This window comes from Saccostrea echinata, unplaced genomic scaffold (assembly GCF_033153115.1).
Source record: "Saccostrea echinata isolate AGI-Se365-2 ecotype Australia unplaced genomic scaffold, CSIRO_AGI_Sech_v1 ptg000017l, whole genome shotgun sequence".
NCBI lineage: Eukaryota > Metazoa > Mollusca > Bivalvia > Ostreida > Ostreidae > Saccostrea > Saccostrea echinata.
Genome location: NW_026889766.1, coordinates 2,882,501 through 2,898,901, shown reverse-complemented (window position 1 = coordinate 2,898,901; position 16,401 = coordinate 2,882,501). Strand labels below are relative to the sequence as shown.

Here is a 16,401-nt window from a genome sequence, read left to right as displayed (position 1 = left end):
ACATTTTTGCATTAAGGGTTGCTACGGATGTATTGCTTTTCCAGGTGAGATTCAAGTGAGATCAAAGTCGCAATTCTAGTCATTGATTAAACCTTTAAAAAATAAATACAAGTAGTGGTGAAACATTTTTTTATAAAATAGTGTAAAAAAAATATCATCATAAGCATCTACATGTGTACCATCAACTCAAAATAAAAAATCAAGAGATCAATAATCAAAACAAATAACAGTAAAAACGATCTCATGAAAAATTGCAAAAAAAATAGCAAAATAAAAAATAATTTAAAAAAAAATCATATGCTTTTACAAATATCACAATTTAAACGGAGATTCTACAGTAAATTAATAAACGTTAACTGAAAAATAGGCACGCATTTACAATTTTCAATAACTTAAATACCAACATTTATAATTTAACTTTTGTTGTATCGTGTATCTTATTAATTATATGTATACTTTTAACTCTGTACGTCTCTGCAAATCAAACTTATTCTCTCTGTTTCCATTTCTTCTGGTTTTGGACCAATGTTTGATGTCGTTTTATCTAAAATAGGAGTCTGAAAATATAGAAATAAGGGTCATGATTTTATAATAACCAACAAAAGAGTCTAACAGCCAATTAAACATAAAGTAGTTTTATTGTTCTGAATAAACATTGCAAACCAGTTGGCAGTATATGTGATAAAACAGTCTGACATTTTAAACGATGAATATGAACAAATTACCTTTTCAAGAACTCTACGTTTTGGAAAACATGGGCAACCAATTTCTTTTGAACTCGACTATAAAAGACAAAGACATCCATTTATTATAGTTATCAATATTTAGGATTTTCTTTGACATCATATCGTGATGCGTAGTCATCACTCCCATACCGGGTACACCTCATACATAGGATATGGATGTGCAAAGTTTCAGAAATGAAACATTTCATATAACGTACAGATCTTGATAGAAAAAACATTTTCTTCGTGACGAAAAAGTACAAACCTTTTTCCAAAACTTAAGAAGGTCCTTTCTATTAATCTTGTGATTCTCCTTAGCATGTTTTCTACACCAGGTTGTGTCCCTTTTCAGTTGTAGAAGGTCATGTTCAGATATAAAGAAATGTTCCACATCTGCACAAAATCCCTTTTCCTGACAAAAATAACCAATATCATATTGCACTTGTTTGTGAAATGTCGTGGTAAGAGACTTCATCATGCTTTCAACATCATCACGTATTTTCAAGGTAACATCCACATCAAGGTTACCCTCAAGGCAAACAACCTGAATTTGGATGGACGGCTTACAAACACCAAGAACGAGTATATGATCATCATCTTCATGTAGAAGAAACACTGCATCTTTGCAAACTAAAGGTACCTCATCCTGAACCAGAGTCCGCCATCTAGTCATACAATGGACAACAAGTCGGTAGTAAAAGAAATGAGGCAAGAATGTCTTGAATCGGAAAACCAGAATGGAAGTTTTGTTTGTGCCATTCTTGAGTATCTTCTCATAGGTATCGGATCTACTTTCCTTGTTCATACATGGTACATAGTGGTAATTTTGTCTTGTTTTCTCTCCTGCTTGCTCTTGTTTTACGCAGAAAGGAGGTCGATATGTTGATTCCTTGTGCTCTTCTCTCCCCATCACTATAAGACCCAGTCTTTGCATATATAGAAGAATGGTACTTTTGTGTTCAGCAAAGCATCCGTATTTGTAGTTTGACCACATTTCACTCAGGAGCCGATCGCTCAGTTGGCCTGTCTGGTTAAACTGCATCCATTCGCTGACGGTAAATGATGCATCTTTAACTTGCGTTGGGTCAGTAATAATGTTCTTAAAAGCATCAACAAACCATTGAACATCCAGAATAACCATTTTATTCAACCCTTCTTCATTAAAATACAGTATTGTTCCGATTTCATGAAAGAAAGACAGCATGATGCGCAAGTCTTCATCTTTGTCAGGAAGCTCAATTCTAATGTTTTGTTTTAGTTCTTCAATGCTCATTATCTTTTTTTCTGTTTTTATCTCTGACAGAGATATTTCGAACATGGCCCATTTGGCAGGAACTCTTTCTCCCCAGTGCGTTTGTTTAGTAGCGACTTCTACAATGGTGTTCTCTATAACCTTTGTTTCATTTTCTTCTGGAGGGGGAAGTTGAATCTCAAAGTATCGTTTTTGTGAGAGGTGCCGTTTCAGTTCTGAGTCTCTTGGCAAGCAATCCATTAATATGTCATAAAAACATTCTGTCCTGCCCTGAAAAGAGCAGCGAACTGTGTAAATAACGAATAGTAATCATGATCAAAAGTCCAACCAAACAATAAAAATAGTGAGCAGAGCAAACTCGGACTTCTGAAGACAGAGGTAAGGTCAGGTACAATCGATTTTCATTTTTGATTATCAAGTGTGACTAGACCCCAAGACTTGTGGATTCCGTTTATATGCCTGACATTTCCCATTAATTATGTGAAAATTTCATTGTTCGATCTTAATATTTACAATAGTTAATAAATGTGAATTACAGAGAATCCAAAAAATAAGATGAAGTATGTAAAATGTCATCGTTCAGAATTTGTAAAACATGATTTTTAAAGAAAAATATACATTAGAGAGGTATGATGCAGATGTTTGATCTCCAGATTTAACCTTCTGATTCTTACTTGTTCACTGACTTTATCTTTGTGTGTTGCCACCAGTATTACAGGTGTCGTATCATCACAGTAAGTGCTGATAGACTGCATCCAGTAGAGGAAGTATTCTAAAAATATTTAGCCTTTTAATATACCTGTTTGTTTATCATTATACCTACAAACAACATACTCATATTATATACTCGAATTTTTTTAGTCCTGTATGCATGCTAACATGCTAAACTGTACTTGGTCAGTTTAGTTTGTCCACACCATTGCATGTATATCCTTTGTAATAATCTGTGTACTACTTGTACGAAAAGATTAGGGAAATTTGCAATAGAAAATGTTGATACTTTTGAGATCTTTTTGTCGAATGTCTTATCTGCTCAGTTATAAGTTTCTATAATCTCTTCATCACTGTATTTCTGAAATCTACAGGATGTATGGCCAATGAATGAAAGAAATTGCACTTTTTTAAATTTTCTTTACCCTTCGTCAAAAAATAAATACAGAGTGTTTTCATGAATAGATGTAGCCCCAACCTTTGTAAGTCCAATCTTCATAAATGGATCCATTTGCGTCTAATCGAGTGGAGTCAACCTTTTCTTCTAATCCTTTTGACATGTCTATCACAAGAATATAGAAGGCACGTCTTGTCAGGTAAATTTGATGACAAGCATAATATGAACACTGACCACCAAAGTCAGTTACACTGATTAGCTTTTCTCTGTTCTTTATGTGTCTTTCAACATCGCAAGACATTCCTTGTGGTATCTCTGTAAGATATTTCACACATGGTACATTAGTGATAATACATACAATTACCTTGAACATAAAACAAACATAACTTATTTCAGACAAGATACATGATAGCAAATAATATTATAGCATAAAGAAAATAGTTAACATACATTTAAAAACATAAAAATTGACATGAAGTGTGAGAAACTATGACAATATTTAATATTCCCCGAATTGGAAAAAAATGAACGTACAAGAGTGGAGAAAGACCAATCATTTGGCAAGTTAAGAAAAATGTTGAGCGAGATAATTGATATTTTCACCTTTCAGCAATCTCTGGTCTTCACCGTCCACGATTAGGAATAGATTATGATAAACTTCCAGTCCAACAGTTGACTCTGTTGTGTATAGATCCTCTAATGACCATTTGGATTGAAGTCTTCGTAGGAAGGTAGTTTTACCTGCCCCCACACACCCTACTATCATAGCTCTTCCCCTGAACATTGCAATGCTTTCTTCACGTATGCTTTCCAAGAACTTCCGGCGTTGGTCATATTCCCATCGCAGAATTTCCTCAGGAATTTTTACTAAAAATGAACAATCAATTTCAGCTAGCTGGAATGATAGCAATGTTTGTGTCATAAATAAAGGAGGATGTGTAGACAGTCATTATAACAAAATTAACTAGTTATGTAAGTGCAGGTGTAAATTAACACATAAGTATCCTTGAAACACAGATATACACACATTCTGATCTTGTGAATGAATAACATGCTGAAAAGTTTTAGAACATGTTTTGCGTTACTTTAATTACCACCACATCTAAGAATCACTGCATCATTATCAAAGTAATTATTGAATCTCTAAAACAAATTCACGCCATAAAACTATGCCAGTAGAATTTTGGAGTGACTTTAAATGGTTTGACTATCTAAACTTACTTACATATTTGACTCACTAATGGATGAATATCGGTATCAGTAATAGCTGGGTGTGTGATTATATCCAAGTCCATCTTTGCTATAAGTTTCTCAGTGAAAATACCAGGGAGACAAAGACACCATTCCTCTTGAGAACCACGATACCCAGATGTTCTGCAGTACTTTGCAATCAAGGCAACTGGTGCTTTATCCAGAAGAAAATGAACATTTTTCTGAACAAGATAACCATGCTGAATGTAAGCCCAGAGACTTTGTCTTTCAATTTCATCTGAAGTAAATGACAATTGGGTGTCCGTACAAATCATGCTATCATATGTTGTGCAAACAGATCTTAGATCCTCTGGGATAGGTTCTGCATCTGGACCCTTTGTGAATTCGTACAAGTTCTTCAGGATCTCCATGTGTTCTTTGCTGTTCAGATCAACTGTCCCTCCCTCGCAGAACAGAAGCCAGAAATGAAGGTACCTTTTGATTGAGTTGAAATCTATTCTGCTAAACAAATCTGTAAGAAAATTTCGAGACATACTACAACTTCTTATTCATTGCAATTGTATATTAAAGTTTTCAATTCAGAACTTACAAACCTTATTCATGGTACTTTAATTTGTAAACAGGTGTAACAACAGTACTGAATACATATTTAAAAATAATCATTGCTATGTATTGGCAAAGGACAAACATGTTCTTGTATTCCTTACCGTGGTTACTATCCTGTGTCTCGACATGAGGTTCTGGGATCATGATGGTGTAAAGATCGAGGTCTTTGGACTCAGTTTTAGTCGTGTCAGGTTTCAAATACGGCCAGTCCCAGTGATTGGATAAGGGTTCCCCAACATTCACTACTGAAGGACTTTTGAGGTGTACAGGGGTTATTCCTGGCCAAATCATAGAGTGAAAAAAAATCTGTATAAAACATATATTTTAATAAAATTGTCAACCAACTATTTTATTATGATGTCAGGAGTTTTCATTTCACAGGTGTTACCGTTGTCGATATCTAAATCAAACTTTATCTTTCACTCTCCCTCCTGTCATATGTCGCATGACATATAATAAGTCCGGATGATGAAGCTATTTTTTTTTCAATAAGACTGACTTTTCATTAGCTCTAAGTAGCCATTCAATACTGTGGAATCATTTTAATTCGTGGGGGTCAATGTTCGTGGGGAAGCAATATTTTACTTGTACTAGGGGACGTAATTTCGTGGGTTACTCGTTATATGGTAGATTCAATGAATCAATACATTTACAACATAAACGTCCATAGGGAAGTAAATCCATGCGTAAGGGTGACCCATGAAATCCACGAACATTGGTCCCCCTCGAACAATGATGATTCCACAGTAATATATAATGGTTTGTTTCAAATTTTGAAGATTTATTGATGCACATGCAGAATATTCATGTATTCATGACTAACCTATATAAATCGGCTTGCTCATGACAGGAATATGTCCTAAAGAAGTTCCCCTGCACACGTATTCTCCGCTGTCATCTGAAGTGGCGCCATTTACAATAAGCATAGGGGTGCTGTCCTCTCCGGTTTTGTACTTCTCTCTGTTATTTATATCAATGGCTGATCCATCTTTAGTCCAGTTTATTTTCGATAAAGTTGCGTTCCAAGGTATGAATATATAGAGCCCATTCATACATTGTCTAATCGCAATGACTAAATAAAGGTAAAAAAAAATACATTCTTATTTTATAAAGATTGCGATACGTTACACAGATTTAATCATAAATTGTTAGCTAAGTCCTTAAAAAGATCATAACTCGATATACACCCTTGCTCTATGCCTCCTGTCTAAAAACAAAAAAAAAACTTCTACTTCCACTATAAAAAGTTTATAAACATTTTCATAGTGATCACTTAAAATCCCCCCAACACGCAACAGATTTGTCATATTGTAATTTTTGAATTTACCGGTTGGTAGTAAATACAAAAATTACAAACTACCACCCGGTAAATTTAAAAATTACAATATGACAGATTGATCATCAATAAAACTTAAAACAATTTCCACTCAACTGATCAAGAAATTCTCACCTAATTGGCTGCTATTGGATACCCTTGTGGCTAAATTGTCGTTACCGTGTTCCCTTGAATACAGTACTTCGAAGGCAGGGTTTCTAGCTAGTTCACCAAATTTTCGCCTTATCATAAAGAACGCAAAACCAGCAGCAACCAGGATTAGAAGTATGACAACTACGACTACAATTACGGCGGGATCCTCCTCACTGTTCCTCATCCAGTCCTCAGTTATATCCGTGAAGTTTTCATCATATTGAGGTGTTGATAGTGACGATGAACCGTCTTCTTGCGTGGTAAAAGTCGGCCATATTGTTGTCAAACTTAAATATAAAATGTAGAATCTCTTTAAAATACAAAAATGTTAATGCAAAAGAAATCTAGACGAAAGAAGGCATTTTATGTACTTTGTGAAAAAGGCTGATGAATCGATGGCACATATTAAAATTAAAAAAGACGTATGCACCGCTTACACTCATAAAACGTATTATACAAGCATGTAGACAGACATATTGCAAAAAGTACCTAGTAGAATTTGTACAGTTTGGATCTGCACGGTAACAACGGTGTATTGTGTCGATGTCTTGGCATTCTTCAACTGAAAAAAAAATATTCCAAGATTGAAAAATCCACATCATCAAGTACACTGTTAATATTTACTTCAATATCAGGAATTCAATTTTGTTCAGTTAAGACTCAGATACATGAAAGTGAAATTAGCTTTTTAAAAGTTACATAATTTGTAATGTTCATTGCGTTTTATAGAAATGACCATGCGTTCATATGTCAATCAGTGCTGAGTACTTGTTCATGTTGCTTTAATTTCGAAGTGTATTTTTTTTTTCGTTGAATATTGACATTCTATTAAAATTCACAATGATTTCGCTTTCGCTATTCTAGTTTACGTGCATTTGTATATTGAATTTCCCGGAAATGGTTCAGTTGGACACCCTGAAGTGAACAGTGCGCAGCTGTCTTGATTTAGATATCCTGCTCCCGCCAGCTGCAAGCAATTTCCTAGACAAGAAAAAAAATCAATATATTGACGAAAGAGGCGTTTGCAATTATATTAGAATTTGCTTTACGTGTATCTTGCAGCTTTAACCAGGTATTTTATTTCGATTTGACGATGGATCTTTCAAGTTAGTATTTGCTCTATCTTCTGCTCTATCCAATACGAGTTGAAGCTGTGTATTTTATTTTTACTAAAATAAATGTATATGCCCTTTTCAAAAAGTCGAAAATACTTGTTACTAGAGGTCATTATTATATAGGAATATTCGTCCTCACATAAACATTCAAAGCGTCACACAAAAGAATTTTAAAACAGATTATAACTTCCTGTCTGAATCGAATAGCACCATATGTATTTTCAAGCACATTGCAATATAGTAGTTTTCAAATATCAAGATATGTGTGTTTATTTCGGGGTGACATTTAAAATGTTTGCTTTCTTTTTTAGTAGTGAAAGCCATGTGCAGGTGGAGAGGTTGGGGGTGGGGGAGGCCCCCTGCTGGAATTTACAGAGTTTTTAAATGTACTTTAAAAAGTATCTAAAAATGACCTTTGACCCACCCAAGAAAACGCAAACCCCTGTAAAGTTGGTAGGAAGAGTCATACGTATACAGGAATTAACATTCCGTATTTAATATAAGCAGAATTTTTAGGGAGGATTCAATTTTGGCATTATTAGCGAGTGTGTTGAGGTCGCTAAAATTGAATATCGCTAATCATTCATTCTGAATAGGAGGCAAGACTTAACTTTAATGGTAGTATATAAAGAGCCATACATATATAGGAATTAACATACCCGGTATACTCGATCTGATCATTGTAATTTAATTGACAATTCTTCAGTACACGCAACAACTGTATTATAACTTGTGTAAGAAACTAGGGTCTCTGCATCCAATATTCTTTTTTCAATATAATTTTATGACTAAAAAAATTTATAAGTTTTGGAATATACGAGTGTGTCAAATGAATGTTACGCTTTTTTTTTTAGCCAGGGCCGGTTGACTCGTTATCTTCAATATTATAGGTTTCAAGAACATATTTTCTTTTTAATCTTAAAGGAGGTTGACAGATCAAATACGATTCTCTTTGGATATACAAAGATTTTTTTTACCTCGAATAAAAATTGATGTTTTAAATAAATCACAAAACTTACCACTTTCGAAAAGCGATGGTTCCCGGTCATAGCAAAACTCCACAAGGGCCGACTTCTGGTAGTTTGGAATGCAGTAGTAAAAGTCTGGGTTTGTACAGTTTATTTTCAGAGCCGATTCTCTAAGAGATGTCAGATTTTTTGGGCAATGAGCAATTTCAAACACAGGGAATCTGAACATAGTCATCTTTTATTACAATCCATATGATATAATTACATTTTTTCAATAATCCTGAACGCATCGGGATTTAACGTATAAGAATACTGAAAGCTATCTCACAATTATTTCTGTATCTGCTTGAATACAGAAAAAACATTTTTTTTTTTTTTTTATTAATTTACTTTCGATTTAGTTTTTAGAATTGTGCAGGTTTTTTCTTCTTTAAAAAAAATCTTGAAATAATTTTAGATAAATTTCCGATTTTATTTTTACCTTTCGGCTTGTTCACAAGGTGTAGTCTATTTTTAGATCATTCATGCACAGCCCGCCAGTAATCGTACTAGGAGCATAAACCAGGATTACATTTCTTTTCACAAAATGTGCATGATTTTGCATTCATACTAATATTTCTTTTTTTATCTATGGAAGTATTTCATGTAAAAGAAATTGAAAACTTGCTTAGTAAATTACGTACGTACAATGCTTCAAATCACACAGATTTATTAATAGTGTGCATACCTAGAATTTCCAATTAATACGTGCACACACTGATCGTAAAATAAACACTAAAAACACTTATATATACATTCTTTTTCAAATCATGAAAAAGGGAATCTTCTCATATACAGTGCTGGTGGAACTTCAGTATTTTTTTTTTCAATTTTGTTAAATATCAGTTTATAAGCTTCTAAAAGTAGACAATTAACTTTTATATGTGGTATACATGCATAAAAAACGAATTTTTGAGGGTATAACATAAAAGATTTTTCAAAGCAATTCTATATTAACATGCACAATTCAATAAGTAAAAATAACAAGAAAGTGCTTGAAAATCTACTGCTTGTAATTCCGTATCACATCCTCCAAGAACAGCACACCAAAAGATCAGGGTTGCGTTCAAGATCGTAGTGGCTAACCTAGCAGCTAGGTTGTAGATATCTATCTCTACTGAACGGACAGCTAAGCTAGCCGCTAATATAAATATATCAGTATAAACTTTACTTAGAGGCTGCGTAGCAACTACGCTGTTGAACGCACCCCAGCACTCCTAAAACTTTCATGAACCTGGTAAAACCAGAGTTCACAAAAAATTTCCATCTCACAAAAAATCAGTTCTTGTTTAATGCAGAAACGGCTGTATTTGGAGAGGATCTTCAGGAATTGTTTTGAGGTGATCTCAAACAAAAATTTTATATATGAAGCCTGCATACATTTTTTTTTAATACCTTCTGAATCTTTTGAATTTAAATATATATATATATGTATATATATATATATATATATATATATATATATATATATATATATATATATATATATATATATAAATGTCCCTCACATTCAAAGACAGGAACATGATGAGATAAAAGTTGGAATCCTCATTCCGCTTTTATGTTTTAAATTTTGAATTTACTTGGTGAAAGTAAATTTATACAACATTTACAAAGCTACCGTTTTCAACTTTGGGTTCAAGAAAGCTCTACACACTAGTGAAAAAAGTTTTTTTGGACCTTGAGAAAACTGTGTTGTACAAAGGTGTGCATAATCTTTAACTTGTTCATTTTTTCAGCATAGGTACCTACCATATTTCTCCAGGAGAAATGTTCTAAAGACAATGAATATTAGTGAACAGAATTCCCTTTTGTTTATATGTATTGTATTTACTTTCTTACACTGGGTAAATACAGGCAAATTATGTTTTCAATTACTCTATCTTGGTCCAATATCAAATTACAAAAAATCTTTTTCAATTTTTGACTTTTACTGCAGATTTTACATCAAAGGGCAGATAACTCTAACTGCATCAACTACATATGAAACTATTCAGATAGAATATTTAGCCAAACTTTCAGTGGTGAATAAACATGTACAAATTATCTTTCTATGGTTTATTCAATAAAACAAACAATGCTATAAAGAGATACAATTGTTATAATTGCATTCATAATAATGATAAACTTTTCATTATATTATGCATAGGCAGTTTTTATTGGAAGAATCAATAGTCAGATTAGGGTTTTGTGAAAACCGTAAGGATGAGGGTCTCTTGAATTTATATTCAATAATTCTTCCAACACTTTTACAAAACAATATTTAAAATTACTTGGCAGTGACTTGATAGCCATGTCCGTATTCTCAGTAACTCACAGTTACTTATCAAACATGTAAATTTTTTTCTAGGCTGAGTGCTCTTAGTTCCTTTTTCAGTCTATCAACTTTTCTCGTTTTATTACATGTAATAGCAGGAAATAAAATTGCACCGTCTTCACTCAGAACAATCGCTATTCCGGTTACTTTGAAAATCAGTAAACAATTTCTTTAATCTATCAAAACACAAAAAAGTAACTTTTAAAAATTATTCCCTTTAAACAAAATATGATTTCTTCTTAAATAATTGATGCATCTCCCTTATAAACAGAAATTCATGTTTTTGCACAGATATTCAGTACTGATGTTTTGCTAGGATGTCTGCCTTAAATTGAGTTGACCTCCCCAAAGCTTTTATTGTAGGAGCACACTGTAAATCATGACAAAAGTTCTTCATCTCTCTTTCGTTGTTCCTATAATAAACCATGATATCATGTCAGAATTTAATCACATTCTATATGCACTAGTTCTACCTATGCTTTTTTTAAATGAATATCTTGATCTTGATCTATGTGCATACTTCAATTCACTGGGGAAAATAAAATGTTGCTGCAGAAAGTTTTTTAATTTTGCTTGATTAAAAGTACTGTATTCCTGAAATGTTGTCCTATTATGGAGACAAAAGTTTGAATAAATCTGAATGATAACTGTCTCTGTCACAGAGCTTTTTACTCATTCTTCATTACAGACTGCCCAGTTAAATAAAGTTAGTTGAGTTGTTCTAAAAGACATTGAAATGAAACTGTTTAAGGACAAAACCATAATAGCTTACTTCACTTATTTTCTTTCTTTTCTTAGTCTGAATTTCCTCATCTTCATCCAGCATTTCCTGTAGTTTTCTTTTGTACCTGAAAGTTTAAAAAGAAAACATCATTTGGTCCATCTTCCCTCTGTTTCTGACGATCACTTCCAGTTAACATTAGCATTACCTTCAAATACATGTATTAAGCCTCAAATCTCTATCTGCATGGCCTAGTTAAGACTTAATTCAATCCGATAATTTTGCCAAAACATCTACAGTAAAACACACTTACAGTGAACATGCTTACAGTGAAATGATTTTTGTTCCCCATGGCTTTAAAACAAAAATGTGAAACATAATGGATGTAACAAATTACATATATAATGAAGCAAAATCCTCCACACCTGGCACTTTGTCATAAGCATGTTTTACTGTATACATATACTATATAAAAGAAAAGGAAGCTAAACAAGAGGCCCATGGGCCACAAAGCTCACCTAAGTAATATTGGCCTTGCTGTTTTTCACCTGATTTCCCTCTTGTAGTACTTACTGTGGCCCCGCCCTACCCCCAGGGGTCATGATTTGAACAATTTAGAATCTACACTACCCCAGGATGCTGCCACTTAAGTTTCAGCCTTTCTGGCCCATGGGTTCTTGTGAAGAAGATTTAAAAAAAATTTTTCTACATATTTCAATGCAAAACTTGGATTCCCTATTGTGGTCCCGCCCTACCCCCGGGGTCATGATTTGAATAATTCAGAATTTACACTACCCCAAGATGCTTCCACATAAGTTTCAGCTTTTCTGGCCCAGTGGTTCTTGAGAAGAAGATTTTTAAAGATTTTTTTTCTACATATTTCAATGCAAAACTTGAATTCCCTATTGTCGTCCCACCCTACCCCAGGGGGTCATGATTTGAACAATTTAGAATCTACACTACCCCAGAATGTTTCCACATAAATTTCAGCTTTTCAGTGGTTCTTGAGAAGATTTTTTTTAAAAATTTTCTACATATTTCAATGAAAAACTTGGATTCCCTATTGTGGCCCCGCCCTACCCCCGGGGGTCATGATTTGAACAATTTAGAATCTACACTACCCAAGGATGCTTCCACATAAGTTTCAGCTTTTCTGGCCCAGTGGTTCTTGAGAAGATTTTTTAATGACCCCACCCAATTTTTGTCTTTTCTTGATTATCTCCCCTTTGAAGAGGGCTTGGCCCTTCCTTTTAACAATTTAAACTTCCCTTTGCCAAAGGATGCTTTGTACCAAGTTTGGTTAAAATTGGCCCAGTGGTTCTTGAGAAGAAGTTGAAAATGTGAAAAGTTTACAGACGGATGGACGGACGACAGACAACAGGTGATCAGAAAAGCTCACTTGAGCTTTCAGCTCAGGTGAGCTAATTACAGTTTTGCCCCCTCCATAATCATGTGTGATGTACTCTGCTTGTCAAGGATTTTCTGTTTGGTTGCCCCCCCCCCCCCCCTTCAATTCGCATATTCAGCTTGTTATTTTTGAAATAATCAATTTCTATTCACAAAGACAAATTTAAAAATGTTTAATATTTGATCACTTGGTTCAACCTCACACAGTAAAGAACAAGGTACAGTTTCAATACAAATCTGGCCCTGTATTTTTCTAAAATATGAAAGTGATGAAGGAAATTAAAATTCATGCTTTCTGAAAAGTTGAAACTCCATGCACTAAGATCAAACAAATCGTTTTTCTCATCTGACTTCCTAAATGCTAATTGTGACGTCATAAACTCAAGCATTTTCCCATATTTTCTTAAAAAGTTGCAGAAGAATTCAATTTTCAGTGAAATTTTCTTTCAGATAATATAGACCACATGCATCGCCCATTAAGATTTTGAGATATGCGATTTTTTAAAGAATTTTACACAACATATCCGAATATTAAAGTGGGCGATGGCTGTGGACACTATTTTCTCAAGGAAAATACCCCCTGAAATGAGTCATTTTGAGGCTTTTTCTGCTTAAAACTTAGAAAAATACGAAATTAATGGCGTCATATTTCCAGAATGGTCCTCCTTCATGCCATATTCTTTCATGAATTATCACACTCATATACTCAACTCATATTTATGACCATTTCAAAACTTTTTGAAAACATTCAATTTTTAGGGCACAATAAAGCCAAAACTGTACCTTCTTCTTTACACAACCCTTTTGCTTTTCTTATTTTATACTAGTATCATTTGTTCTACTTTTAATATGTACAATTGATGGCTTATATTCTGCACACTAAAATGGAGAAAACAGATCCTGTATTATTTTCAGTATATTCTGACTCTTTCAAAAAAAGCTGTAATTCAATTTCAATGTTTAAATGACTATGATACATACAAATGAAAACAAACAGAATATCTAATACATGACCAGAATTCAAACAATTGCTATAGAGAGTTCAAAGACATGATATATACAATAATGAATTTAAGTCCCAATACAATATTATTATGTAAGGATACTTACACAACACTTTCTAGGTTGTTTATGTCCCTATACAATATTTCTATTTTAGGATACTTACTCCTCACTCTCCCTATACATTATTTTTATTTCTGGATAATTACCTTTCACTCTCCCTATACAATATTTCAATTTTAGGATACTTACACTTTACTCTCCCTATTCAATATTTCTATTTTTGGGTACTTACAGGTCACTCTCCCTATGCAATATTTTTATTTCTGGATAATTAACTTTTACTCTCCCATTGCAATAGTTTTATTTCTGTATGCTTACACTTCACTCACCCTATACAATATTTCTATTTTTGGATACTTGCTTTTCACTCTCTCTATACAATATTTCTATTTTTGGGTACTTACACTACACTTTGGCTATACAATATTTCTATTTCTGGATACTTACACTTCACTCTCTGGATTAAGTCCCTATACAATAGTTCTATTTCTGTATGCTTACACTTCACTCTCTCTATACAATATTTCTATTTTGGGATACTTGCACTTCACTCTCCCTATACAATATTTCTATTTCTGGATACTTAAACTTCTCTCTCCCTATACAATATTTCTATTTCTGGATACTTAAACTTCACTCTCCCTATACAATATTTCTATTTTTGGGTACTTACAGGTCACTCTCCCTATACAATATTTCTATTTCTGGATACTTACACTTCACTCTCCCTATACAATATTTCTATTTTGGGATACTTACACTTCACTCTCTGGGTTGTTTTCCTGGTTGCGACACTGGTCCAGTTTTCTCTGTAGTTGAGCCATTTGTTCCCTGGGGATCTGTTCCTGAGATTTCACCATGTGTCTTAGCTCTACAAAATTAATAAGAAATTATAGTTGAATGAATTTACATCGATTCTTTCAGTGTCAAACACTGTATATCTAGGGACATATCACCAAAGTCTCAGTTCCCAAGCTTTTGGGATTTGCAAGTTTTGAAAATATTTTTTTAAAAAATATTAAATTTATGTTACTCTCATGTAAGGATAAACTTTTTCACTCATTTTGGACTAGCTATTCTGCTTTAAGATCTCCATCATTCATTGAGATGTCATGGTGAAATTTTCCCATACTTCACAATTCAAAAATTTAAATACATACAGAAACAGCTTATCAGAAATGTTCTTTGATGGAATTCTAACATCTCATCAAAATAACAAGAATTCAATGACAAAAACAAAAATGCCTTTTGGCAATTTTAGCAGACTTGTCGAAATTTTGAATTCAGATAGATAGAGATATTTTCCTCACTTATAATACCAAAAAGTAATACATGTACTTAAAAATGATGAGTGACATTTGGTCTGAAAAAGTAAAATGTTCTGACAGACTGGACAAAGTTTTGTCAGACCAGATTCATGTACCTTATATTGATGCTGAGAAATGAAAATAAATAAAAGCACAAAAATGGCCTTTATTATTTTCAACAGCCTTCAATCTCACAATTAAGTTTCTTTTCTTAGGATAGAGAGCCTTTAATAAGAAACATAAATGACATGTTTTATATCATAGCTGTAACAAATTTATTCGATCGCATAGCCATCTCTACTGTTTTTGTGACCTTCACCTGCGCACCCTGATCTTTTTAAAATTTGCATCACACTTGACTTTTTCAAATGGTCAGCTCGACTGACTTTTTCTTAAAAGTTATTGGTTCAGACAAATTTTTACCAGCCTAGCCAACAAGAACAACAGTTTATGACAAGTATTTGAATTCTTTACTTTGTACACACCTGTACTTACTTTTGATTTGTACCTGTAGTTTCTTGATATCTTCAGATGACATGCCTTTTAGCAATGTTTCTGTGACATATCTTTTAAAAGAGAAAACCCTTCATTAAAAAAAAACATACAAGGCAGACCTAATAAAACTTGGTACTAGCATTGCATAAATAGTTAACTAAAAGCCAATAAAACAAGAACTTAGAAGTCTCTGAGCCAATGCTCACTAGTAATACCCCCACTCTGATGTGATTATACACTGTCATGTGAACTACGAGTAGTTGCTGAGAAAACTGTGACAGAAATTTGGTAGGGAAAGACACATGGATAAACAGGAAGCTGACATCAGATTCATACAAAAATAAATCCCACTATATGGCAGACCAAACCAAAGAGTGTGCTAAAATTTCAAGCATCTGTAAAGAGTAAATGCTGAGAAAACTGCAACAAAAGTTTGGTCCAGACTGACGCACAGATAAACAGGAAGTTGATATCAGATTCATACAAATGAAAATGAATCCCAAAATATGGCATACCAAACAAAGAAAGTGCTAAAATTTCAAGCATCTGCCATGAAAAGTTGCTGAGAAAACTGCAATGAAAATTTGTTACGGACA

The 16,401-nt window shown here is 33.4% G+C and overlaps 2 protein-coding genes across 2 annotated transcripts in view; both read right to left on the bottom strand.

The window, feature by feature from the left end:
- Positions 1 to 458: 458 nt before the first annotated feature.
- On the bottom strand, positions 459 to 6,555 carry LOC133189227 (uncharacterized). Its single transcript, XM_061324629.1, has 10 exons — positions 6,354 to 6,555; positions 5,727 to 5,975; positions 5,005 to 5,181; positions 4,311 to 4,808; positions 3,689 to 3,952; positions 3,167 to 3,400; positions 2,652 to 2,749; positions 991 to 2,247; positions 726 to 782; positions 459 to 557 (listed from the first exon to the last, which is right to left on the bottom strand). Exons 1-10 carry the CDS (start codon positions 6,553 to 6,555, stop codon positions 459 to 461), a joined length of 3,135 nt encoding a protein of 1,044 aa, XP_061180613.1.
- A 3,981-nt stretch (positions 6,556 to 10,536) lies between these two features.
- The window catches only part of LOC133189325 (cyclin-H-like), a 13,478-nt gene continuing 7,613 nt past the window's right edge, over positions 10,537 to 16,401 (bottom strand). Inside the window, exons 8-11 of the mRNA XM_061324716.1 lie at positions 15,806 to 15,876; positions 14,763 to 14,874; positions 11,583 to 11,658; positions 10,537 to 11,223 (exon numbers count right to left, since the gene is read on the bottom strand). Of these exons, the coding sequence (XP_061180700.1) occupies positions 11,188 to 11,223; positions 11,583 to 11,658; positions 14,763 to 14,874; positions 15,806 to 15,876 (295 nt within the window). The 3' untranslated portion in view covers positions 10,537 to 11,187. The remainder of the gene's footprint in view (positions 11,224 to 11,582; positions 11,659 to 14,762; positions 14,875 to 15,805; positions 15,877 to 16,401) is intronic.

Excerpts from the sequence above, each read along its gene's own strand:
- LOC133189227 (XM_061324629.1), bottom strand. The coding sequence starts at position 6,555 with ATGAGGAACAGTGAGGAGGATCCCGCCGTAATTGTAGTCGTAGTTGTC. Across the intron at positions 5,182-5,726 it reads GAGCAAGCCGATTTATATAG|GAATAACCCCTGTACACCTC; the intron begins GTTAGTCATGAA and ends TGATTTGGCCAG. Across the intron at positions 2,248-2,651 it reads AAGATAAAGTCAGTGAACAA|GGCAGGACAGAATGTTTTTA; the intron begins GTAAGAATCAGA and ends TGCTCTTTTCAG.